Consider the following 25,729-nt stretch of genomic DNA (forward strand, 5'->3'; position numbering starts at 1 on the left):
ACATCTTATTCTTAAGCCGAGGCAGTATCTTAGGTCCTTCTATGGGGGGGTCCGGGGGCATGCCCCCCCCCCTGGATTTTTTTTTTTACCTAGATCTTCTCTGGTGCGTTTTAAAGGCCATTAAAAAACTACATTTTATTCCTAAATTATCAGAATCGCGGACGCTACATATTACCGTTTGGTATCAATAAAGTTCACACAAAAATCTGCTACACGTTCATTGTCAATTTTATATTCTGGTACCATAAACCGTGTTTGAAGTGACAATGATGTAACAAACTATAGAAAAATAGTCATATACTTCATTTGAAGTAAGATAGAAAAAAGAAAAAAAATGAGACGCAGCTCTCTCATACAAGCCATAGTATGTATATGGATAATATAATGTGCTTTACATATTTATTATTGAAATACTAAATTAAAACAGATCTACCTTATAATATGAAGAAACAGATTTATCTAGCAAATAATGTATCATGAACATGTTTTATTATTCTTCAGTTTTTAAATATCAATCTTATTGAACGCTAATTCAACTCTCCTGTCTCCAGTCGAATCCCACATTTGAAGAATTTGTTTTCGATCAACTGGAATGTGTTTACAGTATGCACAAACATTAAAGCGATGCCATTAAGCCGTTCCTCTTTCATAGTAGAACGTGTCCACCTTTTAAGCCTTCGCAATGCGCTAAAACTCCGCTCACATGTACAAGAACCAATAAAAAAAATAATCTTAAGTTAACATCAAATCAGCTTCTGTAAACTTGCTGTTGTAGTTCAGACAAGATCACCGTGAAAAAATTCGTGGACGATTTGTTTTTCCGTTTAGAGCTTGAAAGCACAATATGGCTCTTAAAAGAAATATTGAAATGCATTATATCAAAAGCATTTTCAATCATAAACACATATAAAAAGGATCATTGATGGAATTTACTTAAACACGGACCTACTGGGATTCGAACCATGGCAGTGACAATATAATAGTGAGCAATGGATCCAGAGTCTGACGCCCTACGGATTGCGTCACAGGGGCATATTGATCATCATGAGGAGTACAAATATTTAACTTAAATCAGTAAACTTTTGGGCCATTTTTTCAATTTTCTTGTGTAACATTTTGTTTTAGCACTGCGTCATCATTTTCTGTCAGTTGACAGTTCTAATATGATTATTCTATCATCAACTTGATTGAATATTAAAAAGAAAATACTTGAACTTCTTTTTATCAAAAAAGTTTAATACGCGGGATATCATAATTTGAAAATTCTATATAAACACAGATTCTTACCACCTGAAACGGTCCCGGATTAAACTCGACGCCGGCCATAAAGAGGAGAATTCCAATAAAGGCGAAAACGCCAACCCGAAGTGTGTCTAGGTCCAAAATAGTCCCAGACCTGGCCGTAAAACACCAGATTCTCGCTCGGTACGTTCCGATGTCCACAATGATTGTAACATCGAAGTGTACAGTGCGACGCTTTGTTTAATATACGGATTTTCCTAATCATTTTTGCTGAGCCATTTGGCATCAATTGAAGTTATTAAATTGAAATAATTATCTGCCTCAACATAGACCCAATCGTACTCATTGATAATATTTGTTTGTGAATATCATAGTGCCTTAAATTCATTAAATTGCCTCAATTTCTTATATAGATTTTATTCTTTGATATAAATTTTCCTTTTTTTCCTTGTAATCTCAACATTGCTCTGCAAATTTTAGCCGAGGCAACTGCCTCGGTGTTCCTCAGCGTGGCTACGGCGCTGTATATGTAATATAATTATTATTTATTAGTTGGTCGCGTTGGCGGCCGACTAAATTTACAGCGCATATTTTACTAATCAGTATGTGCTTAGAAGCATTAGCTACGGTAAGAACCGCAACTCACTATGCAAGGAGCGATTACCGCTGCCTGTCTGCACTGCAGACGACAAATGCGTCTGCTCTACTTCTGCAGTGAGTGTATATACCAGCTTGTAAGACCACATTGGCCAGTCTAGTGTTTATCATTGAAATCTGTACATAATGGCTGCTTTCAGGGAAAACGGGGCTTAATACATGTCAGATAACATTAGCCTGTGCACACTGATTAGCCTGTGCACACTGTTTAGCCTGTGCAATGCGCACAAGATAATCAAGGACGACAACAGCGAACAACTTCAGTGCCTTTAGCGCTTTGATATTTTCTAGCTATGCAGGTTTAAGACTTTCTTGATCTTCTTGTACTTCAAATTAACAACACAAAAACTCGGAATAAAGTTTCAAAACTGAACAAAGCATGGCAAAATTACTAAAATTAATTGATCACAAAATATATATTTATATAAAATGAGCAATACTAGACCCACTCTTAAAGCGGCTAAATTATACATGTCCTTACATGTCAACGTACTAAAGGAAATTAACTATGTTAATGATATGCGTCAAAGTAATTAATGGGAATTTGTATTACCCCTTTTTCAGTAGTTGTGGTAAGAGAAGTCATGTTATTATCAAATTTCTCTTTGCCAAATACTGTATAGTTTGTATTGTTATGTAAGAGTACATATTGTTAAAATGTACACGTTTTCGTTGTACTTTTGCATTTGTTGTTTGTTAACTCTGTACCGGAGGGATACCCTCGACCTACACATTCATATTCACGAGGATAATAAAAGGAACGGGAAAAACAAATGCTCATTTTCATTTTAATTTCACAAAAATAATAAAGAAGATAAATTATTTGAGCGCCATCGTAATGTATTGATACATACTACATAGTCAATTTATTTTCGCTTTAAAAATGCATGATGTGTACGCACTGGGGGCTGACGAGGTCAAAGCGTAGTCCGTTTCGCTACGACGTCGGGTATATGTTTTACTACGAAAACATGGTGTAAATACACTACTTAATCAGGCGAGTTCCATATTTTCTGGTGTTTATGGATTAGAGAACGGAACATCCAGTAATGGTAAGTACTTATTTTCAATACTAACTAATAACAAATGCGCGTAGTTGCAACCTTTAAGTTTATTTTGAGCTAAAATCGAAATATTTTGATTTGAAGCAATGCATAAGGTGGTTATTCTGTTAAAATAGCCAATTACGGTAACTTAAATTAAATAAAACTACATTTTACTTCGATTCAGTGTACATTACACATTTTAAAGTACAAAACAGGTTACGAACATATATTTTAATTATGCAAATTCTTTGTTTCGAAGGAAATTACAAGTCGTTTTATGTAAAGGTTTCGCACAGAGTATGTATTGGTTGCGCAACGAAGTACAAATATAATGCATAGGTTGCTCAACGAAGTTTCTGTATCCATTTCTGGACATATCACATGCAGTTTTCAGTTACTGCAGACTGCCATTTCCCAGTGCAAAAGATGCCGTGCTTCACTGTGCGCATGAACATCCAAACGAAAAGGTTGAACCCGGTGAAAGCCTGCAGAGTCCCGGCAGAGCCCCGGTATACCGTCACTACGCCGGCACTCACCGGGGTTATACCGGCATCAGACCCCGGCAGAGCTGCGGCAACGCCCCGGTTTAACCGGGGACAACCGGGGCTCCACCGGGAAAGTATTCAAATGTTTAATACCTCCGGGATGAACCAGGAGTTACCGGGAAGGACCGGCAATAACCGGCTTGGCACTGGAAACAACCGGGACTGCATCGGGAACAACCGGGACGGTACCGTCAGAGCACCGGTTTACTTATGTAACGTAGCTATAAAGGGACTCTGCCGGCATTCACCGGGGCGTTGCCGTAGCTCTGCCGGGGTGGTTTTGGGCCCCGGTGGAGCTAAGGTGCCGTCCCGGTTGTTCCCGGTACAGTCCCGGTTGTTCCAGGTGCCACGCAGGTCGTTGCCGGTCCTACCCGGTGACTCCCGGTTCATCCCGGAGGTATTAAACATTTTAATACTTTCCCGGTGGAGCACCGGTTGTCCCCGGTCGTCCACGGTTTATCCCGGTGGAGCACCGGTTCATCCCGGTAGGGCCCCGGTTCATCCCGGTAGATGCCTGATCACGCACTGGGGCTCCGCCGGCATCATAGTGAGACTGGGCCTTAACCGCATTGTAACACGAAGTAAATTTACCGGCCGTCATGTACGCAGTTAACAATAACCTGTGACAGAAACCCACTGCCACAACTTTACAACAATATATTGATTATGCAATTGCGGATTTGTGCCATTGGGGCCCTACTTTCCACACCTTACGGTTGTTACAGGTGTGGATTTTACAGGTACAATCATGTATACGAACATGAAATTCACCTCAAAATTAGTTGACGATTACCGATTTTCAAGAAAATCGCTTTGATATATACAATGTAAAAATCAAAATCCGTATGAGATAAATAATGATCGAAGTTGGAACATGGGATTTACTTTGACATAAGCAGAGTTTCGAGATAAGCGAGTTGGGAATAACGAGAATCGAATGTCATTTGATAAAGAGAACCGTATGCTGAAAACCTATCGTCGGTCTCTATCAAAATGAACGTATAAGGGATTGTCAAAAGGTGAAGATGCGTCATTTTTATTGAGACCGACGACATTAGGTTCTCGACTCTCAACTGTCATCTTATATATGGATTTTCGATTTTAATCGTTTCCTTTGGCCTAGTCGTGAATGTAATTATATCATAATAATGTGCATTACCATGTCGACTGTGCGCTTCGGATCATGTTGTGCCGTTGTTACTACCTCTGTCTCAAAGGAAACATCCAGCCACTCCATGACTCTGTATTAATTTTTTTTCTTCTTTATTTTGCCTTTGAGAGATAACCAATACGTCTTCTGTGAGAAACGCATGCACGCTAAAGCGTTGTCGTAGCGAGGCATATACGTATGCTGTCAGAGACATGATCATGCCTTATAATAATATGTAGCCTTTATTTCTGATAACTGGGTCACCCTACACATTTCTAAACACCCCAGTGGCTTAACAATACATAGATCAATATGGAAATTGTAAAATTGTGTCAATTAAACACAGTTGTAAACCTTAATTGCATTTTTTTAAAGTGAAACCTGACTTCGGTTTGATAAATCAGCGGTCTATTTCATGTTTAACCGCATAAACCAGACACATCTTGGATTATAATTTGATGTAACAGACCTATGAAATGACATTGTGCTTAAATTCAGAGTTTTGTTATTACAAAATCATAATCTTACATGTTTTAAACACAATTTTCGACTTATCCGTTCTCGATGTCATGTGTATTTAAACAATGTTTTCGTAGTAAAACATATACTCGACGTCGTAGCGAAACGGACTACGCTTTGACCTCGTCAGCCCCCAGTGGTACGCTCGCGTGGTGAATGTCTACGTTTTGTGAAACTAAACGAATTTGGACGGTCGAAACTTCAAATTTAAAGGCCAGTGTCTAAATTTATGAAAGTTATATATAACCCGTAACCATATATTTGCATTAATTTTTAATTTCATTGCATTGTTCGATTATTGTTTATGTCATTTTTTTACCATGCTCCATCGGGACCATACCCGCGCACCCCCCCTCCCCCAGCCCAATAACGCCTTTTTCCCTCGATACATGTATATGTTTGGACCGATGATATTGAGAGTAAAATACCATTAAAAAATCACGTTCATATTGAGTTTAATAATAACTAGTTTGTTGTAATGTTCTTTTCCAAGATAATTTACGTTTTCGTGGTGACAGCAATGAGTTTATGTGTAAAATCGAACAAGATGTGTTTGTGAAACACAATGTCCCCCTATATGATGTTTGACCTTGAAGGATGACCTTGACATTGTGAAGGATGACCTTGACCTTTCACCACTCAAAATGTGCAGCTCCATGAGATACACATGCATGCCAAATATCAAGTTGCTATCTTCAATATTGCAAAAGTATTCATAAAATAAGCGATTTGGGCCAATATATTTGACCTCTGACCTTGAAGGATGACCTTGACCTTGACCATTCACCACTCAAAATGTGCAGCTCCATGAGATGCACATGCATGCCAAATATCAAGTTGCTATCTTCAATATTGCAAAAGTATTTATAAAATAAGCGATTTGGGCCACATATATTTGACCTCTGACCTTGAAGGATGACCTTGACCTTGACCTTTCACCACTCAAAATGTGCAGCTCCATGAGATACACATGCATGCCAAATATCAAGTTGCTATCTTCAATATTGCAAAAGTATTCATAAAATGAGCGATTTTGGCCACATATATTTGACCTCTGACCTTGAAGGATGACCTTGACCTTGACTTTTCACCACTCAAAATGTGCAGCTTCATGAGATACACATGCATGCCAAATATGAAGTTGCTATCTTCAATATAGCAAAAGTTATTGCAAAATGTTAAAGTTGGCGCAAACAGACCAACGTACAGACCAACGTACAGACCAACAGACAGGGGCCAGGGCAAAAACAATATGTCCCCCACTACTATAGTGGGGGAAATAAAAATCTGGAATGATTTCGATGTGCCACTATCTTTCAGCAGTAGACATTGTTTTAGTCCGTTCCATACAATGTGTATAATTAATACGAACGGCATATTTAATGCGTTTTTTTGTCGTCCATATCATCATCATATAACAGTTGCCCAAATGTGAATCAACCTAAATAGGCAACCTAAACACACCATCCAAGGGACCTGGTTGTAGTGGATGAAAGGGTTGAGTCCTCGTTTGAAGTTTGTTTTTGCATAAGCCGTGTACACACTTCTTCCCAGGGTCACGCTGCCTTTCGATAACCTCATTTTCCCTTGTTCTACCTCACGTGACCTTGCGATCAGCTAAGTGAAACTGGTTTCACAACAATCGTCTGTTACAGCTCAGTGAACTTTATAAGAAGTACATGCATGTTTAGTAAAATCATATCTAGACTATTTTTTATTGAAAATCCCTCACGATTAATGGTTTATTTCGCTTCCATAATTAAGAATCTGTTTTTTCCCCTTATATAAACAATTGAGATCTTGGTACGTCGCTTGAATGATTACGCGGAATTGTGGGAAAATATTGCTTAGTTCCGAATGAGGTAAAACTAGGTCACGTTACATTGCGTTAAGGTGGATACGTCACAACTGGAATAATTAATTACTCAAAGAACTATCAGGTCTTAACCATGGATGACAGAGCCATGGGTAAGTGGCGAAGCGATACAAGTAAGAAATGTTAATATATTTACATTTGTTTGTGTTTATTTGTACATTTATTTCGTTGGCAAATGTACACAGTTTCTGGCCGGTAGCCATTTTGGATCGCGGAGTGCGAATGACGAATGTACCGTATTGAGCTTTTTAGGAATGAACACGTTTTGTATAATTACTTTGCGCTGAGGATGTACTAAGAATGATCGTGACAATTTGATCTGCTCGTGCATATACTGATGTCAATTTCCGTAAAATAATGTATTTTGCAACGTAAATAATCGTTACGGGCATTCTGACCTTTTTCTGAACTGTTGAACTTTCAATGAACTTTACATTTTTATTTTGAAGATTATGCAATATGCAATTCTGTTATTAAGAATTACTGAATTTGCATTCGAACAATACAAATGAAAGCGAGATAACGAGTGTAACTGATGTCATTATATTGACCGTGCTGGTGATTGTGGGTGGTCACTTCAATAAAGTAGCGGGTTCAATGACTGACCAGTTATGAACTCCATGTTGGCATGTGTAAATAGCATTCAATAACCAGCATTAAGGTCGTTGACTGACTGAGCACTATATAAGAAAAATATAGACGACCTTTTCCCATCAGTGTTAATGGTTATATCTGTGTTGCTGAGTTATATTCCATAACATGTTATAATAAATTGTGGAATAAAAGTACTATCAATATCATTCATTAATTATTTTTATTATTTTATAGCCTTATTGTTCAGGAAATTTGTCTTTGCTCCTGACCATGTGAGTATACATTTTAGAATAACTGCAGGCATGTCAACTTGATTTGAACGATGTTTAATTTGCATACATAGTAATGATATGTTGGAAAAATATTGTTCCTAAGTGTATGATTTTTATGTCCCCCACATCTATAGTGGGGGACATATTGTTTTTGCCCTGTCTGTTGGTCTGTCTGTTCCATAACTTTTGCAATATTGAAGATAGCAACTTTAACTTGTTTTATAACTTGACAATATTTCTTGCAGCGGCTATTCGACAGACTTTAGAGTAATGGCCTTTGGTTTACTTAACATTTTACAAAAAATGTCTGTCTAGAGCTGTTACTGGTAAATATTTTGAAATTTTAAATGAAATATGTTGTACAATGTATATCTTTACTAGCATGAAAAAAATATGGTACTGCAAGTATCACTGACCTCTACAAGTATCACTTACACCTTAAAGTATCAAGTGATGGCCTACTGTCAACTTAATTGTCCCCTACCGGTGAAACCAGAGGGGACTTATGGTTTGTGCTCTGTGCGTCAGTCCGTCACACTTTTCTGTGTCCTGCGATAACTTTAAAAGTTCTTCAAATTTTTCATGAAACTTGAAACATGGACAGATGGCAATATGGAGATTATGCACGTCAATTCATTTTGTTCCTACGTCAAGACGTCAACAAATATATATATAAAAATAATGACAATAGTTTCACCGGTATTGGTCAATGGACCATATTGCTTGGTAATATCTAGTTTTCTCCACAACTTTTTTTCATTTGCACCCATATTTTGGAAATATATTGATATAAATATGTACTATTTGTCAGAGATATTCGTGTATTTCTTTGTTTTCGATATTTATTTGTACAATAATACTTTGATATCGTGTTGTTTTGCTATGACCATCTCTTTGTAATATTGTATTTGTAAACAGCCAAAGGGATAGCTTATGCCTAATAAAGTATATGGTATTGATGGATTTTGCTTAACCCTTAGCATGCTGAGGGCAATCATAAATGGCCTTTGTGAAGTGAAATTGTTGTTTATGGTGGGTTATAAATGACAAAAATAAATTAATGATTTCAAAGGCATTGCCCAGGGCTCACGCTGGACCAACATTTCCTTGAGCCAACCAGTTTTCGTTCGTTGTCGTGCAAAAACTGGTCATCAAACACTAATACATGCATTAACAATTTAAAAAAATAATTCATTAAATAACTTAAAGCACATATTACATATCATATTTTAAGATATAGCTTTCAATATGGTAAATCATGACACAGGTACTTGTCAAAGTACAAAAAGTCATTTATTTAATACATGGAAGCACAATTTTCACTGTAAAAGACCATATCAGTACAGGCACAGTCCTTCCCAAAATTATAATTTATTGCGGGCCATGAGGTCCTATAATCATGCAGCCATTTCCGGCCCAGACTGATTATTTCAGGCCCAAAAAGTAAATAATGACGATGAAAGACAAAGATGACATTTTTAACAATATTTTAATATTATCAGATTAATACACAAATCATGCATTAAATCATTCAAAATTGCCAAGATTTCTTTAGCATTTGTCTCTTCATCCTGGATATCTGGATCCTCTACTGAAGAAGCATCCTCTGACTAATCTTCTTTCGTTGGATACCCATCAGTCATAGCCTTGGGTGGGCGCTAATAATTAAGTTGCCGAAGACCATCTCCCTGTATCATGAGCATACAATGCTTAATCTTTTTGCTAGGCTGTTGTAAGCTAGCATACCTTATAATACTATACTAGTCTTAAAGTCAATCCCAATGCGTTTTAGTTAATTATTTGGATGATTATTTTTTAATTATGGTAGAAAACTTTGTTGGTCCTGTATGTAGGTGTGAGTTTGTTACGTAAAAACCTTATTAAATATTTAATTTTACATAAAACCATTGAATCTTAACAGCCATTTGTCTACAGCTGCTGAAGGGTCATAAGCTGTAACATCTGCAGTGCTGAGTTTGATCATCATGAAAGTTTGGTTTGGCTCCTTCACCAAATTTTTATTAAAACGTTTTAAGGTATTAAAAAATAAAACGAAAACAAAATCACCAGTTCAGGGTTCCCTCTGGGCTTTCAAAAGTTGTCGCCACTTACTTTCGCCAAATTTAAAAAGTTGTCACCCCACTGGGGCTACATTTGGGCAATGAAGATCATGTTATTATAATACAAACAAAAACTGAGCATTTACAGTATGTTAAAGGAATTGATTTAATAACAGTAGTATTAATAATAACAACACATTTAACATTGTTAATTAAATAAAGGCACATTCAATCAGTTGTAACTCTTGTTGATTGACACCTTCTTAGCAGCCTGAATATGTTGCCACAGTTTTGGTGCTTCAGAAGCTTTGTGGTATTCTGAAAATACAAAAAGGGAAATATAATAATAATATAATACTAATAATAATCAATGAATGTGAAGTATATAAATAATATAAATGTGTGCTAGCATATGATCTACTACATAGAGCCCTTAACACAACAGTCAAATAAAATAAGCATTTGTGTATATCAAATGTCAAATTGATTTCCATGTGCTAAACTATGTTTACCTTTTTTTTTAAGGTACATCCGGTAGTGAATGAATTGATAAGTGTTGAGGATATAAAGAGTTCACACAGCATAGATTGTGTGTTGGAAATCATATTGAAGGAAATGAAATTCTGATAAACAACTGTCTTTGTTTGGTTTTTGTTTGTTAGCTGGTGAACAATAGCGGTGGGAACGTGTGCATTTTGAATGAGTCTCAAAATAAGCAGCATCTAATGTTCACTTTCTAAAAGTCGTTTTACACTCTGAACTTGCCATTTTGACGAGTGAAACAGCAATATGTCACCGTTTAAATAGAACCAATAGATGTAAAATGTTTTACTATTTTCTATAATTACACCGATTTTTCTAAAAACAATCGATACTTACCTTTTTGATTGTCATTGTTGTCAATTTAACGGTCTTGAATCTGCTTCGAACACTGTGACAAACACTTCACATTTAAGCGCAAAGTCGGTATATTTCAATATTGCCTCATCTCTGAAGCAATAAAACTGCCGACCAATTAAGATAACTTGCAACAACACCCCAGATAATCGCAATTATCACCATAACATTCCACTTTGCGGTAGTCGGCAGTCAGCACCACGCTCCATTGATTACAGCTGTATCGCTTACACCATGGAAATCTATAGTATTACGACTGCCGTAAAGCGGCTGGTAAACACAGCGTCTTTTGTCATTTTAAGAAAATATGAACGCAGAAAAATGCCGATTTTTTTAAAATCGCCATTTACGAAATTTTGTCGCCAGATTTTTTATTTTGTCGCAATTGGTGCTAATGGCGATCGACAGCGGGAACCCTGCCAGTTATATATCTGGATACTCTGTTTTCCTTTGAACTCCTGTGTAGATATTGTCAGATCGCTTCAAACTCCTGTGTAGGTGTTGACAGATCGCTGGAAGATCACAATGACCTGTGTTAATGCCCTGCTTGCTTACGAATTAATCAGATATAACGGGAACCAAAAGTATATGGTATCGATTCTCTTCCTTAGCAAATCTACTCATATAGTGATGACGTAGTGTGTATTTTGCATTGACGACGCAGCAAAAATCTTCGGATACCGTATATTCACGTACGTCATTCGAGAAATGTAACTTATGAAAAAATGTGTATTCGTAAATAATTCGGTAAATTCCCACTTTTGCCTTGAAACTTTTCTGGAAATAGCTTATGGAATTCCAAATTTCGCCATAATTTTATTACCGGACACGAGGTCCGGCAATATTAGGATCATTTCCGGATTTTCCAAATTATTATGGGAAAAATCCGAGGACCGACGGTATTTCGGAAAAATTGCAGGCATATCACATTTCATCCACCAAATACATTCCAAAAAAATCTGCTGTCCACATAGAACAACATCATATTTAAACATATATAAATGTCTATTTAAAATAATATAATTACATTCATTTAGTTATTCCTGTTGCGAAACCTTTTAAACAACTTTTTTTTCAGAGAGCTTTTGTGATCGCTTTTTGTCTGTCGTGCGTTGTCCGTTGTGCGGCGTCAACATTTGCCTTGTTAACTCTCTAGAGGCCACATTTATTGTCCAATCTTCATGAAATTTGGTCAGCAGATTGGTTTCAATGATATCTTGGATGAGTTCGAAAATGGTTACGTTTGCTTGAAAAACATGGCTGCCAAGGGGCGGGGCATTTTTGCCTTGTCTGTTGGTTTGTCTGTAGGTTGGTTTGCGCCAACTTTAACATTTTGCATAGCAACTTCATATTTGGCATGCATGTGTATCTCATGAAGCTGCATAATGTGAGTGGTGAAAGGTCAAGGTCATCCTTCAAGGTCAGAGGTCAAATATAGGTGGCAAAAATCGCTCATTTTATGAATACTTTTGCAATATTGAAGATAGCAACTTGATATTTGGCATGCATGTGTATCTCATGGAGCTGCACATTTTGAGTGGTGAAAGGTCAAGGTCATCCTTGAAGGTCAGAGGTAAAATATATGTGGCCCAAATCGCTTATTTTATGAATACTTTTGCAATATTGAAGATAGCGACTTGAAATTTGGCATGCATGTGTATCTCATGGAGCTGCACATTTTGAGCGGTGAAAGGTCAAGGTCATCCTTCTAGGTCAAATATATGGGTCAAAATTGCTCATGTAATGTAACTTCTGCAATATTGAAGCTAGCAATTTTATATTTGACATGCATGTATATCTCATGGAGCTGCACATTTTGAGTGATGAAGGTTCAAGGTCATCCTTCAAGGTCAAACGTCATATAGGGGGACATTGTGTTTCACAAACACATCTTGTTTTTAAACATCATCTTATATATTACCACACCCCACATTATACCCCCCTCTCACCCCCACCCCCTACCCTCCCCCCAATTTTTTTTTAAACATCATCTAATAAATTACCACACCCCACATTATACCCCCCCCCCCCCCCCAATTTTTTTTATTTTTTTTCCTTTTTTTATTTTTGAATGTGAACAATTTCCCATTGATGGTTTATGTTATACTGTCAAGCACTCGAATAGTCAAGCGCCCTGTCCTCTGACAGCTCTTGTTTTTCTTATTTTTGGAAGTTAATGTAATAAATGACCACACCCCCACACTATACACCCCTCTCCACCCGGCCACCCCTCCCTCCTTTTTGATTGAAGTATTGAGATAGGTCCCTGCACATTTGAAAAGAAAAATAGATGAGCGGTCTGCACCCTCTAGGCGCTGCTCTTGTTTAAACCTGTACTTACCAGATCCTATTGTTGGCAGACTCGCTGGACGGTGTAAGCAGCGGTCCTGGAATGTCTATGGGCATGGACCTGGGAGGTATGGGCATGACCAGCCCAATCTCCTCAGTGGGCTCAATGTCACCTGACGTGAAACCGGACATCTCGTCCCTCTCAGTGACCTCCCCGCCCGGATCCTACTTTAGCTATGGCATGCACCCCAGCATGGTATCATCGTCTGGTTCGGGTTCCATTCATTCTCCTCCGCTGCACTCTCCATCGTCATCAGTAACGTCCCCATCGATGATGTCGATAGGGTCGCCCGGATCGGTGGGGTCGCCACCCAACCCACACATGCCGCATTCTTCCCTCAGTAACAAACACATCTGCGCGATCTGTGGGGACAGGGCTTCTGGCAAACACTACGGTGTCTACAGGTCAGTTCCAATCATTGGTTTAGGTATGAGTTAATTAGATCATTTGAATCTTGATATGGGAATAGTGGGCTTTATTCATGTGCAAAGTGTCATCTAAGATTAACCTTTGCAGTCTGCACAGGCCAATCTAGGACAAATTTTGCCTAGATTTTAATTTAGAAGCATTTTCCTTAAAATGAAAATTCCTTAAAAGCGGAATATGTCGTATCTGTTTAGCCTGTTCAGCTCTGATGAGCGCTATGGGGATTTCATTGTTGTATATAACATGTATAATATTCATATAAAACTATATATTTTTAGTAGTGTGTAGATTGTGGAATGCTTTTAAAACGTACAATAATGAGAAGTTTAATTTAACACAAATGTAATTTTGTGATTTACTGATGGATGCATGTTTTGCAATGTAGTTGTGAAGGCTGCAAGGGGTTCTTCAAGCGCACTGTACGTAAGGACCTGACGTACGCATGTAGGGACGATCGCAACTGTATGATAGACAAACGTCAGAGGAACAGATGCCAGTATTGCCGCTACATGAAATGCCTCAGCATGGGAATGAAACGGGAAGGTAGGCACGCACACATTTTCCATGACCCTGTAGACAAACGTGAATTGATCCAACCTTCTGTTTGTTTAAGGTTGGTTGTACGTGGGTGTTTGTCAAGATTTGGATGAAAATTAAATAAAAAAATGTAAAATTAAATGTTTAGTTAGTAGGGCTGTCACGATTCACCGGTAAACCGGTATATCGCGGTGCATGTCGTGAAAAAAATCGCACCGCGGTACGGCGTTGCCGCACCGGTTTTTTTAATATTATTATATTAGCACAGATATAAATACATTACATAATTATTTTGATATAGATATCGTTTTGGAAAATGTAGAAGCGGTTCAAAAGGGCTAAATAAATAATCCGTTAATATCCAGGTCAAGCAAGCGCTTCCACTTGTAGATGTTTAACTTTCACGTTTAAAATACGGCGATGTATGGGTCCGTACCTTTTTTGGAATTAGGGACAGATTTCCTTTGCAAATAAGTTCATAATTTTCCAAAAGATGTTTATTTTATTTCTTATTTTCTTTCTTTAGTATATCGATCGTTCAAAGCATGGCACTTCCGAATCATGTTATCTTAAGATTCTGAAAGTCGAGGAAGAGTCAACGCTACGGATTTTCAATACTGGGCCCGCTGACTCCGCATTTTGAACATGCCCTTGAAGCGTTCGATTTACACAGATCGTAGTCACAGCTATTGGTGGCACACTACAGTTTTTTTAGTCTCGGCCAATCGCGTACACAAGCAGGAGCGAACCAATGTCTGGAAACTGGTCACCTCGCAAATCTGAAAATAAACCAAGCACATTGCCAGAATGGTTGAGGCTGTGCCTTCTGAAAAATCAGTAACATTCAAATCAAATGAGTTGGGGCAAAATGTTTTAGTATTGATTATTTCAAATCAAAACATCAGAATTATGTGTGTTTCCGAGCCTTTTTAAGCCAGTTTCAACAACAAACTGCCACTTTCCTGCAGAAGCAAGGTGCCTGGAAACCATGTTTTTACATTGGTAACTTACCAAGTACTAAACAGCAATGGAGAAAATTGGGGGTCAAAGGATTAGATTTTTTGTAATAGTTCAATGTCCGTACGCCCTTTCAAATTTCCAACAGAAATACTGACCGGAGCCAGCATTACACCTGTTTTCGAATTGCATTAATTCTACTTCCTGTATGCAGCTATAGTTAAAATACCAATGTTTTGGTAACTTACAAACATCCAAGAAAAATCACCACAACTCAAACCTGACATTCATTATTATTAAGACACTCAAAATGGTGCTTACTTGAGCAATGTTCTCTTTATTTAGAAATTTGACCGGGGCCAATTCGCATTGGTGGCTAAAAAGTGTGGTGTGCAGCCTATTGTAAACAACATGGCGGACATTTTAGAAAAAGACGCGAACAATAACACTGACTACTTCTATCAAGTTTATTACAATTTCTTTTACAGTTTCTAGTCATACTATGATATCAGTGTTTTCTGATTATTGAGTTTAATAAAGTTTGTAAAACTTGTAATTCTGCTGTTTTCTTCACAGATACATATATTGTAAAATATCGCGGTACGTACCGCGATACAGTGTTGCCGTACCACGATATACCGCGGTACGCTCACGGCGTATCGTGACAGCCCTATTAGTTAGTGTTTCAGCATATTTAATTTTAGATATATGTATGTTTATTAATTGTGAAACATTAATATTAAAGTACCTTTATGCATTTGGTCAAAAGTCTGCTTACTTCTCCCTAATAAAATTGGAAGAAGAAGTCACTTCTCCCTAAAATTTTGGGCTAGGATGATCCCTGAAAATGTAAAGCCTTGAGCTGTTTTCTAAGTAACAAATTATACAGATTCCTTTACTGACCTTATGTATATCTAATAGCCAATTGTAGTAAGTCGCTTTCATGAATGCTTTTATTGGCATGAACTAACGGTGTTCTGTCAGAGTGTTCAGTCTTGTTTGTGCAGTAATTGTTGTCAATTCATCCTCCAACTATGACATCCCCTTTAGCGGAAATATTTGTCTGTAAGACTATACTGTTTGTTAACAATTTTGTTAACATTTAAGTCTAATATATGATTTGGCAAAGGTTAAACATTTGAATACAGTAATTAAGTAAGCATTGTTTATGTTACCTGTTTCATTGAGAATATATACTAAAGAGGAGCAAGACTGCAAATTATTTTGTGAATTATTTGTATTTTGTATAAAGGAGAGCGATAGTAATAATACAAGTTATTCTAATATCTTGATCACCGTAATTTAGCAGGGCCTGGTTGCTGAAAACTTAACAGCCAGTACAACTGACAGCTATCATTTATACATCATTTATGTGACGTAATTGTTAACCCTTTTTAAATATATATATGTGTTAATTGTAACCATAATTTTTTTCTAAAAAAATAGAGAAATGTTTGCTTATAAGAGTGCTTAAAAAAGAATTGATTTTTTTTGTCAGATGTTTACACAATACCTGTACTGGCTGTTAAATGTCCCTTTAAAGGTTTGAGCAACTGGGTCCAGATTTAGAAAAAAAAATTGCTATGCATATTTATAGTGCAAATCTTTTCACTGAGCAAATAACATAAAATGTTGCAGCAAACTATTTAAATGTGGTTAACTCTGTGTGATTAATGACTGTTTAAGTTTTATTATCTTAATTGTTGATGAGATGGATGCTCGTTAACATCTGTTACATAAACTGCATAAATTGAGCCTTAAAACATCCTGCCTAATGAGTTGTACAATTGTTTTAACTTAAAGGCCCTATAAAGGTGACAAATCCAATTATTGTCCCCTACCGGTTTCACCGGAGGGGACTTATGGTTTGCGCTCTGTCTGTCAGTCAGTCACACTTTTCTGGATCTTGCGATAACTTTACAAGTTCTTAATATTTTTTCATGAAACCTAAAACATGGATAGATGGCAATATGGACATTATGCACGTCATTTCATGGTGTTCCTATGTCAAAAATTATGGTTGCTATGGCAACAAATAGACTAGAATTACTGCTGAAAATGGTGGTTTTCTGGATCCTGCAATAACTTAAAAAGTTCTTAATATTTTTTTCATGAAACTTGAAACATGGATAGATGGCAATATGGACATTATGCACGTCATTTCATTTTGTTCCTACGTCAAAAATTCTGGTTGCTATGGCAACAACAAAAATTCTGACAATGGTGGAATTTCTGACAATGGTGGAGCCGGTAGGGGTCTATATTGCTGGGCAATAGTCTTGTTATGCATATAAACTGGTCTTATTTAAACCGGCTTTTAGTTACTCTTGCATAAGAAATGCTAAATAACACAGCTTAGGTGCAACGTTGTCATGAATTATGGAAGATATACCCGTTTCATAATTGGAAGAAATGTTTACAACTTTGCAACTAACGTGATGTGTAGCCCCAAAGCGGTGACGTATGCTAAAAATAGCCGAAAGAACATTTAATTTTAATTCTATTTTAAACAACTTTTTACTAGCAGAAAGTAACTTATTAGATCACTACAAATGTTTTAACCATTAAGAAGAGACCTACTTGTGAGTGATACCGGAAAAGGTTGAAAATCAACGATATACATGTATTTTTGGTGACCTGAGTCACTTTCACTTTCGCGAGTAAACAGCGATGTAAATAAACTGATTGTTTGTAAACAGATTGACTTGGAGGACACTGTATTTTGAGCTCAAAACAAGTTGTATTGCTCATATTTGTATGGTAATGTCCAATAGCATTATATATATTGTTTTTTGATAACCTTTATAAATAAAATATGGAAAAATATTTAAAAATCGGTAAATAATTACCGATCGTCACCTTTATAGAGCCTTTAACTGTCAGTGTGACAGCAGGGTCATACAATTTGTAAGTCACATTGGTGGATAACATTCTTTGAAAGGGTAGATCAGAAATTTAGTTTTCCATTACAGTTGATATCATCTGACACAAATAAAAGTTGCATATATATTTTTCTACTATTTATAGGACTTTAAGTAAGACTCAATCTGTTGAAAACATTCTTAAATTTGCCTATTGTTAATGTCTCTTTAAGAAAATATACCTTAAAGATAATAAGGATATTTTTCCATTTCCTATGTCTGTTTCACAGATAAGACTTATTAGTTGATTTTCCCCTAGTTTATTTCTTCTTTTTTTGCAAAAGACCTTCATTCATTATTAAGAAGACTATTTCTGGCCCTGTTTTTCTGTCTGCAGAGGATATAAATACCACCCAATTACTGTATAATGGAGAATCTTACAAGCATCATATGCAACCTTAATTCTGTCTAATTGAGTCCTTGGCTGCTGAGTAATGTTCAATAATTCAAGATTTACTGCTATATTCGTGTTGTCATGGCAACCAATTCTTGGTAATTTACAAGAATTCTGAGAATTTGATGACGTGACAGGTTGTTGTGGTATTTGAAAAAAAAAACTTGTCAAGTTTAGTGGTATTATTCACATTAGGGCCGGCAATCTGTTTGATCAACATCAGATTTATTTTATGCTTCTGTTTTATAATTATTTCCCAATTTAATTTCTGTATGATTGTCAATGATTTTGAAATGTCAACATTTAACACAGGAAATCTTTTCGAAACCCGTCCTGAGCCAGGTCAGTAATGGGACCGATAAATATAACACTTAAACCAATCCAAACTGGCCAGGGGCCAATGCCCATAATGGTGAAAAAACACACCGTAATCCTTTCCCCAATGTGTCTGCTCATTGATTGATCCTACCGTCAATCAATCCCTCACGCAGCCATTCTCCTTACAGCGGTCCAGGAGGAAAGACAGAGGAACAAGGAGAAGGGTGAGGTGGACAACGACAACGTCAACGCCAACGCTGACATGCCTGTGGAGAAAGTGCTGGAGGCCGAGCTGGCTGTGGAGCCAAAAACAGACACGTACATTGATGCTCAGGTGGGGGTCTTGAATGTTTTTAGCTGAAAAAACTGCTTAATACTTGTGGTTTAACCCATTTATGCCTAGTGGACTCTCCCATCCTTCTAAATTGGATCAATATATTTCCAAAATTAGGGATGTCTAGTATATTTATTTTTTATTTATAATATTTCTTACAGAAATTCCTTTAAGCAAACAGCCTTTTTTCTAGATGCTAGGCATAAATGGGTTAAGTGTGGTTTAAGTGTCATGCCAGATTAGCCTGCTCAGTTGGCACATGCAAATGAGGGACGAAGAGACTTTGTTAAGAAGACACTTCCTTTAAATAAATAAAATTTTTCTTAAAAGCGGACTGCACAGACTGATCTGGAATGACACTTTATGCACATATGTTAAGTGCAGTTTTTTGCGGGACAAGGCTGTAACATTTCAGAGAAGGCATGTCATAGTCAAGTTTTTTTAAACAAAGTTCAAGATCTTTTTATACTTGGCGGGCGGGCGGCATCCACAGCAGTGTCCGCTCTCTTATTCAAATAGTTTTCATCCGATCTTCACCAAACTTGGTCAGAAGTTGTGTCTAGACAATATCTTGGTCAAGTTCGAATATGGGTCATGCTGGGTCAAAAACTAGGTCACGGGGGTCACTTTGTGCATTTAAAGGATTAAGCATGGTGTCCGCTCTCTAATTGAAGTAGTTTTCATCCAATCTTCACCAAATTTGGTCAGAAGTTGTGTCTAGATTATATGTAGGTCAAGTTCAAATATGGGTCATGCCGGGTCAAAAACTAGGTCATGATGGCGCTAAAGTGCATTTCAAGCATGGTGTCCACTCTCTAATTAAAGTAGTTTTTATCTGATCTTTACCTTATTTGGTCAGAAGTTGTGTCTGGATGATATGTAGGTCAAGTTCAAATATGGGTCTTGCAGGGTTGAAAACGAGGTCATGAGGTCACTTAGTGCCTTTAAAGCATTTAGCATGGTGTCCGCTCTCTAATTTAAGTAGTTTTCATCCGATCTTCACCTAATTTGGTCAGAAGTTGTGTCTAGATGATGTGTAGGTCAAGTTCAAATATGGGTCTTGCAGGGTTGAAAACGAGGTCATGAGGTCACTTAGTGCCTTTAAAGCATTTAGCATGGTGTCCGCTCTCTAATTGAAGTAGTTTTCATCCAATCTTCACCTTATTTGGTCAGAAGTTGTAGCTAGATGATATGTAGGTCAAGTTCAAATATGGGTCATGCAGGATCAAAAACGAGGTCATGAGGTCACTTAGTGCATTTCAAGCATTAAGCTTTGTGTCCCCAGGTCACTTAGTGCATTTCAAGCATTAAGCATGGTGTCCCCTCTCTAATTGAAGTAGTTTTCATCCGATCTTCACCTAATTTGGTCAGAAGTTGTGTCTAGATGATATGTAGGTCAAGTTCAAATATGGGTCATGCCGGTTCAAAAACGAGCACACGATGTCGCTAAAGTGCATTTCAAGCATATAGCATGGTGTCTGCTCTCTAATTGAAGTAGTTTTCATCTGATCTTCACCAAATTTAGTCAGATGTTACGTCTAAATGATATCTAGGTAAAGTTCAAATATGGGTCATGCCGGGTCAATAAGTAGATCTCGAGGTCACTTAGTGCTTTTCAAGCATTGAGCATGGTGTCCAAAACCTTCGAAAGGGCGTATCTTGTTACAGTTTGGCACTCTTGTTTTGACATGGGACAGGAATCAAGTTTTTATTCACCCCTCAAAACAAATTATCATAGACAACAATTATATTAAAATATCATTATTGACAAGATTTTTTGGTAACCCAAACAACAACTGTTTTCTGCTTACAGAAAGACGCAGTCACAAACATCTGCCAGGCCGCTGACAAGCAACTCTTCACATTGGTTGAATGGGCCAAGCGCATCCCTCACTTCACAGAGCTGCCCCTTGACGACCAAGTCATACTGCTGCGCGCAGGCTGGAATGAGCTCCTCATCGCGGCTTTCTCGCACCGCTCCATCTCGGTCAAGGATGGGATCCTGCTGGCCACGGGGCTCCATGTACACCGGAGCTCCGCACACCAGGCAGGTGTGGGGACGATATTCGACCGCGTCCTGACAGAGCTGGTGTCCAAAATGCGTGAGATGAAGATGGACAAGACGGAGCTCGGCTGCCTGCGGGCCATCGTGCTCTTCAATCCTGGTAAAATGGGAATTTGTTTTTATAAAAAAAGGTTCATTTCTGTGGAACCGATTATCTTCCTTAGGCTTAAATATGTTGCTTTGTTTTTATGAAAGCCTTGTTACCAGAAAACCCAGTTGAATGCATGAGGGTAAAAATGTTGTCCAAGCGTAGCCTGAATTATCTTAACTGTTCACAGTATCTCAGTTGTCATCCAATGTTCAGAAAAATTGATTTCAAATCAGAGACATTTTAATCCACTGTGACATTACTGGTTATAAAGCAGTTTCATTTAACTGTCAGTGTTTTGGTTATTGGGCTTCAGCCCTTCCAAATGTAATTAGTTTTGTCTAAAATTGGGGAATATGTGTATTTATAGGGTTTTTTTGCTAACAAGTACTTTAAAAAATACGAATTAAAGTGTTTCCAAAGTTGTTTGCTAAGTTTAAACTGTTGTATTGATATATTTTTGGGAACCTTCAATTGCTGTCATTTCAGAAAAAATATATACTCCATGAGTTTGGGAATGTGTTTAAATTTCGAACCAAAATTAAACCTGACTGTATATTTCTTTACAGATGCCAAAGGTCTCACAAGTGTTCAGGAGGTGGAACAACTACGGGAGAAAGTGTACGCATCTCTGGAGGAATACTGTAAAAACAGATACATCGACGAGCCGGGGAGATTTGCTAAGCTGCTTCTACGCTTGCCAGCTCTCAGGAGCATAGGGTTAAAATGCCTCGAACATTTGTTCTTCTTCAAATTGATCGGAGACACCCCAATAGACACGTTCCTCATGGAAATGCTGGAGACGCCAAGTCCTGCTTCGTAGTTCATTCATTCACCTGTGCTATAGTTGACATGTTCACGTTTTACTATGTAAATATCTGGAAAATTATATATATAGTGTGATTTGTAGTTTTCTGTTGATAAACTTTAAAATTGTGCTACAGAGATGTTGAAATTTCTGTTTATTGGTAAATTTGCAGTTTTTTACTATTTGCAAAAATGTTTCCTGATGGAGCGCCATTTATAATAGATTTTATTGTGTTTTCAAATATCTCAGTACATTTGTATATTGGTTTTTAGTTACACACATTCACATTTTGGATAGGTCAATGGAAGACATTTCTGAATGTCATGGGTTAAAAATGTGTGGAAGTTTTGAGTTTTCTTGTGTTTTAATAATTGCTATATTTATATTTTTGTTGGTGTTTTTAATAATCGGTGATTGATGATTTAAATTTAGTTGGAAGTCTTTCTGCCATAATTCATTAATTTTTTTGTAATATTATGAGCAACTTTTTCCACAACACTTAAGTTAGTTCATGTTGGCCATTATTAGATAAAAACAAAATGATTATATCCTATGTTTTGCAGTATGTCTGCATTGTAAAAGAAATGTTGCAGAGGTGAAATCATGGACATGAACTGTGAAATCAGTTTTTTTTCAGTTATATCGCTTTCAATGTCAGTTTAATAGTTAAACGGACTATATTTACTAGTGTTGTTATTTGCACTTTACAGGTATATAAGAATATTCTAGAAAGTGATTTTATTGGTTCATATCAATTAAAAAGTGAGTGTTGGTAAAATGATTTGCAACCAGAATCAAATCATATTTTAAACTGTTTATAAATCTATGTTTAAGTTACTTATTTGGAAGCATTAATTAAAGTTTCTTAACTGTCCCTTTGTCTGGGAATTGGTACAAACACTCACTGAAAGTACATTTTTTAGTAGCATGAGTTTGCTGTGCTGTGTAAAAAAGTGTCATTGAAATCACTTTATGTCATATTGTATTTCATTTTCATGCATTAACAACAGCAAATATGAACCTTTTTTGGAAGTATAGACATGCATTCACTCCATTTGATTTTGATATTTGTGCACCTTAGAACTTACAAATAAAGCAGTGTATTAAAACGGGGTCAGGAACCAAGTAAGCCCCAGATTTCCCACCAATGTTCTTTAAATACTTCTTGCATATAGGACATGCAGTGTCCCGTGAACGAATTCACATTGGTTTTATGCCGTATGCGGCCAGCATAGCTCCAGACTTCACATTAATGCAGTCTGGTCACCTTGTTTGCTATAGTCACACAAAGTATCATGGCAGACATTAAATTTCCTCATCAGACCACACAAATGCTGGGACATATCTATAGCTTTTCTCTTCTGGTGAGAACTAGCTTCTTAGATAGAGTAAATGTGAAAATTATTTGTATCTGTAGTATGCAAGCCAGAATGTGTTGCATTGTATGCAAGGGACATCAAAGTTGACGGAAATCCATCGTTACAGGAAACTATCGTGGCATTTCATTAGAAATAGACTTGAGATGTGAGTGTTGTTGACTTGTAAGTGCTATGTTAAATGCTGTTACAGAGGTTTATTATGTTTATGGTTGGATTATTTTGTGTACAGTACATTGTTCATATAGCTTTGTAGACGTTAATGTACATTATATTTTTAGGAGGACATTGTTATTTACTTTGTGTATGTTGTGATACTGATATTATTGCATTGTTCACTGTTTTGACAAATGTTTGATACTATTAAGGTAGTGTATCTGTAATTTACAGGCTTGTATGTCTGTGTAGACTGATGTGGCCATTGATTATAGAGTGTATTGGGCTACATTTGACTCTGTTTTACTTTGGTTCACACAGTCTGTCTGTGAAATTGTTGATTTCATGGGAAATAAACAGTTTATTCAAGATCATTGGTATATTAAGTGTTGTGTTGATTTTCTTGCTTTGTATAACGTGAGAAAATTATGTTGGTACCTGAAATATGAGAAAAGAGCTGAACATTAGAATTAGTAACATTTGTATTGCGTAAATTTCTGTCATAAATAGTTAACTGTATATAAAAGCATTCTCATCTTTCAGGTTTAATTTTTGCACACTCTGCTAAAATATATTGGTTCATAGAGAAGCCTTTCTTAGGTTTGAGAAGCATTTATGTGTATGTTTTCTTAAGACTAATTATTTTGTTGTTTGTGTAACACAGAAGTCAAATTATGTCACAAGACAGTATTGGGATAAATTAAAATTTAATTACTTTCGTATTTGATGGTAGATTTTTGTTTTATTTGGTAATGTAATTTCCTGAATAAATCAGATTGAGGAAATTTTAAAGTGTAAATTATAATGTAAGTTTTATTGTTTTATGGATGCACTACCTCAGCCCTTGTTACCAAATATGAAGAGTCACTGCACATATTTTGTTCTTGAATGATTTTAACTCAATGGTAAGTGTGTGTCTTTTAAATTTAAGGCATGCACATTATTGCAGAAAAGGAAATTGACTTATTTTGAAATACAAGTTAAGAATCGTCATTGGAAATGGTTTTGATGCAGTCTTGCATTGGAAGACGAGTTTTAATAGAAGTGCAAAGAACTTTAAAATGATAAGTATTGAACTAAACCCTTGTACTTCGGAAAGATGATTACATGTTTAAAAAATGTACTTGAACTAAGTGAACTATGTGTTTAAAATTGCATTTGTTTAATTGTTTGTCAAAAATAATGCTCAACTACTTCAATGATCATCAGAATATGGCTCAGTAACATAGTGGCACATCTGTGCATATCATTTTGGACGGAAGCGTCCTATCAAATATTTATCACTGAACGTTTCATAAGGCCATCAAATTGAGTTTTCATAGCTACATGTGTTGAACTTCATGCATGCATATTTGAAACCCATTAAGAGAAAAGAACTGATAACATGAAACTAGATCAACTTCAATTAATAGTAGTGAACATTTTTTAATGGTCAATCAAGTTTCAAATCGGTCTTCAGATGTGCAGGGGGACACTTTTATCACTTTTTATCACATTTTGTCATTACCATGTCTGTGTGGGTCATGCTATGTATTGTTTTGTCTTGAATCATGCTTTGGTCAAAATCAATTGTGTTCATCGATATAGTCACACCAGGGTTAATTGTTTGAAAATGGAGACAATTCTTAAATTTGATGGCTGGATTTTCTGCCAAACAAATGAACTGTAAATACGATTCAACTCAGTAATTTCATGAAAATTAAGTGTGCAAATATTTGTAATGCACTTGTTAATGTGTATTTATTTGCATCAAACATTCAATGCTCTATAGGATTAGTAAACAAGTTCACAACAATTTTGTCAAAGGACTTGCAAAGATAAAGTTACTTAAATGTTATGATTTTTTTTTAAATACGTATTAAATCTAGCACATGTCCTATTATTTTGTTTTTCATAAAGTATTTAAGATTGTGTCCCCGTTAACACAAAGGTGTGAATAACGTCAGTACTGTTGTTAGGCAACGTGCACATGTAATGTAGGAACATATTCATATGCCATTATCAAATAAACATGAAAGTGAGACGTTGTGGTATTTTAATTGCTGCTGAGGCTAATGGGAAAATACTTTAACATCCGTATGAAAGAATGTGTCTGCATTTTATCACTGCATTTCATATCTATCCTGGTGACACTTGCAACA

General features: G+C 36.6%; 2 protein-coding genes and 1 long non-coding RNA gene across 10 annotated transcripts in view; 1 reads left to right on the plus strand and 2 right to left on the minus strand.

The window, feature by feature from the left end:
• LOC127837691 (3-oxoacyl-[acyl-carrier-protein] reductase FabG-like) overlaps positions 1-25,729 on the minus strand; it is a 325,705-nt gene that overhangs the window by 36,812 nt on the left and 263,164 nt on the right. The window lies entirely within an intron of this gene.
• On the plus strand, positions 6,990-25,609 carry LOC127837678 (retinoic acid receptor RXR-like). Of its 2 annotated transcripts, none has more exons than XM_052364936.1 (6): positions 6,990-7,148; positions 13,219-13,612; positions 14,020-14,177; positions 18,935-19,095; positions 20,909-21,260; positions 21,818-25,609. In XM_052364936.1, exons 1-6 carry the CDS (start codon positions 7,109-7,111, stop codon positions 22,069-22,071), a joined length of 1,359 nt encoding a protein of 452 aa, XP_052220896.1. In that variant the 5' UTR covers positions 6,990-7,108; the 3' UTR covers positions 22,072-25,609. The 2 variants fall into 2 exon arrangements, with proteins under 2 accessions (XP_052220896.1, XP_052220897.1); XM_052364937.1 differs by having other exon boundaries at positions 18,950-19,095.
• On the minus strand, positions 10,103-11,234 carry LOC127837697 (uncharacterized). The gene is made up of 2 exons (XR_008029430.1): positions 10,841-11,234; positions 10,103-10,279 (listed from the first exon to the last, which is right to left on the minus strand). It is a non-coding gene; the product is annotated as an uncharacterized LOC127837697 (long non-coding RNA).

The sequence above is a fragment of the Dreissena polymorpha genome, chromosome 7 (assembly GCF_020536995.1).
Source record: "Dreissena polymorpha isolate Duluth1 chromosome 7, UMN_Dpol_1.0, whole genome shotgun sequence".
In the NCBI taxonomy this organism is placed as follows: Eukaryota; Metazoa; Mollusca; class Bivalvia; order Myida; family Dreissenidae; genus Dreissena; species Dreissena polymorpha.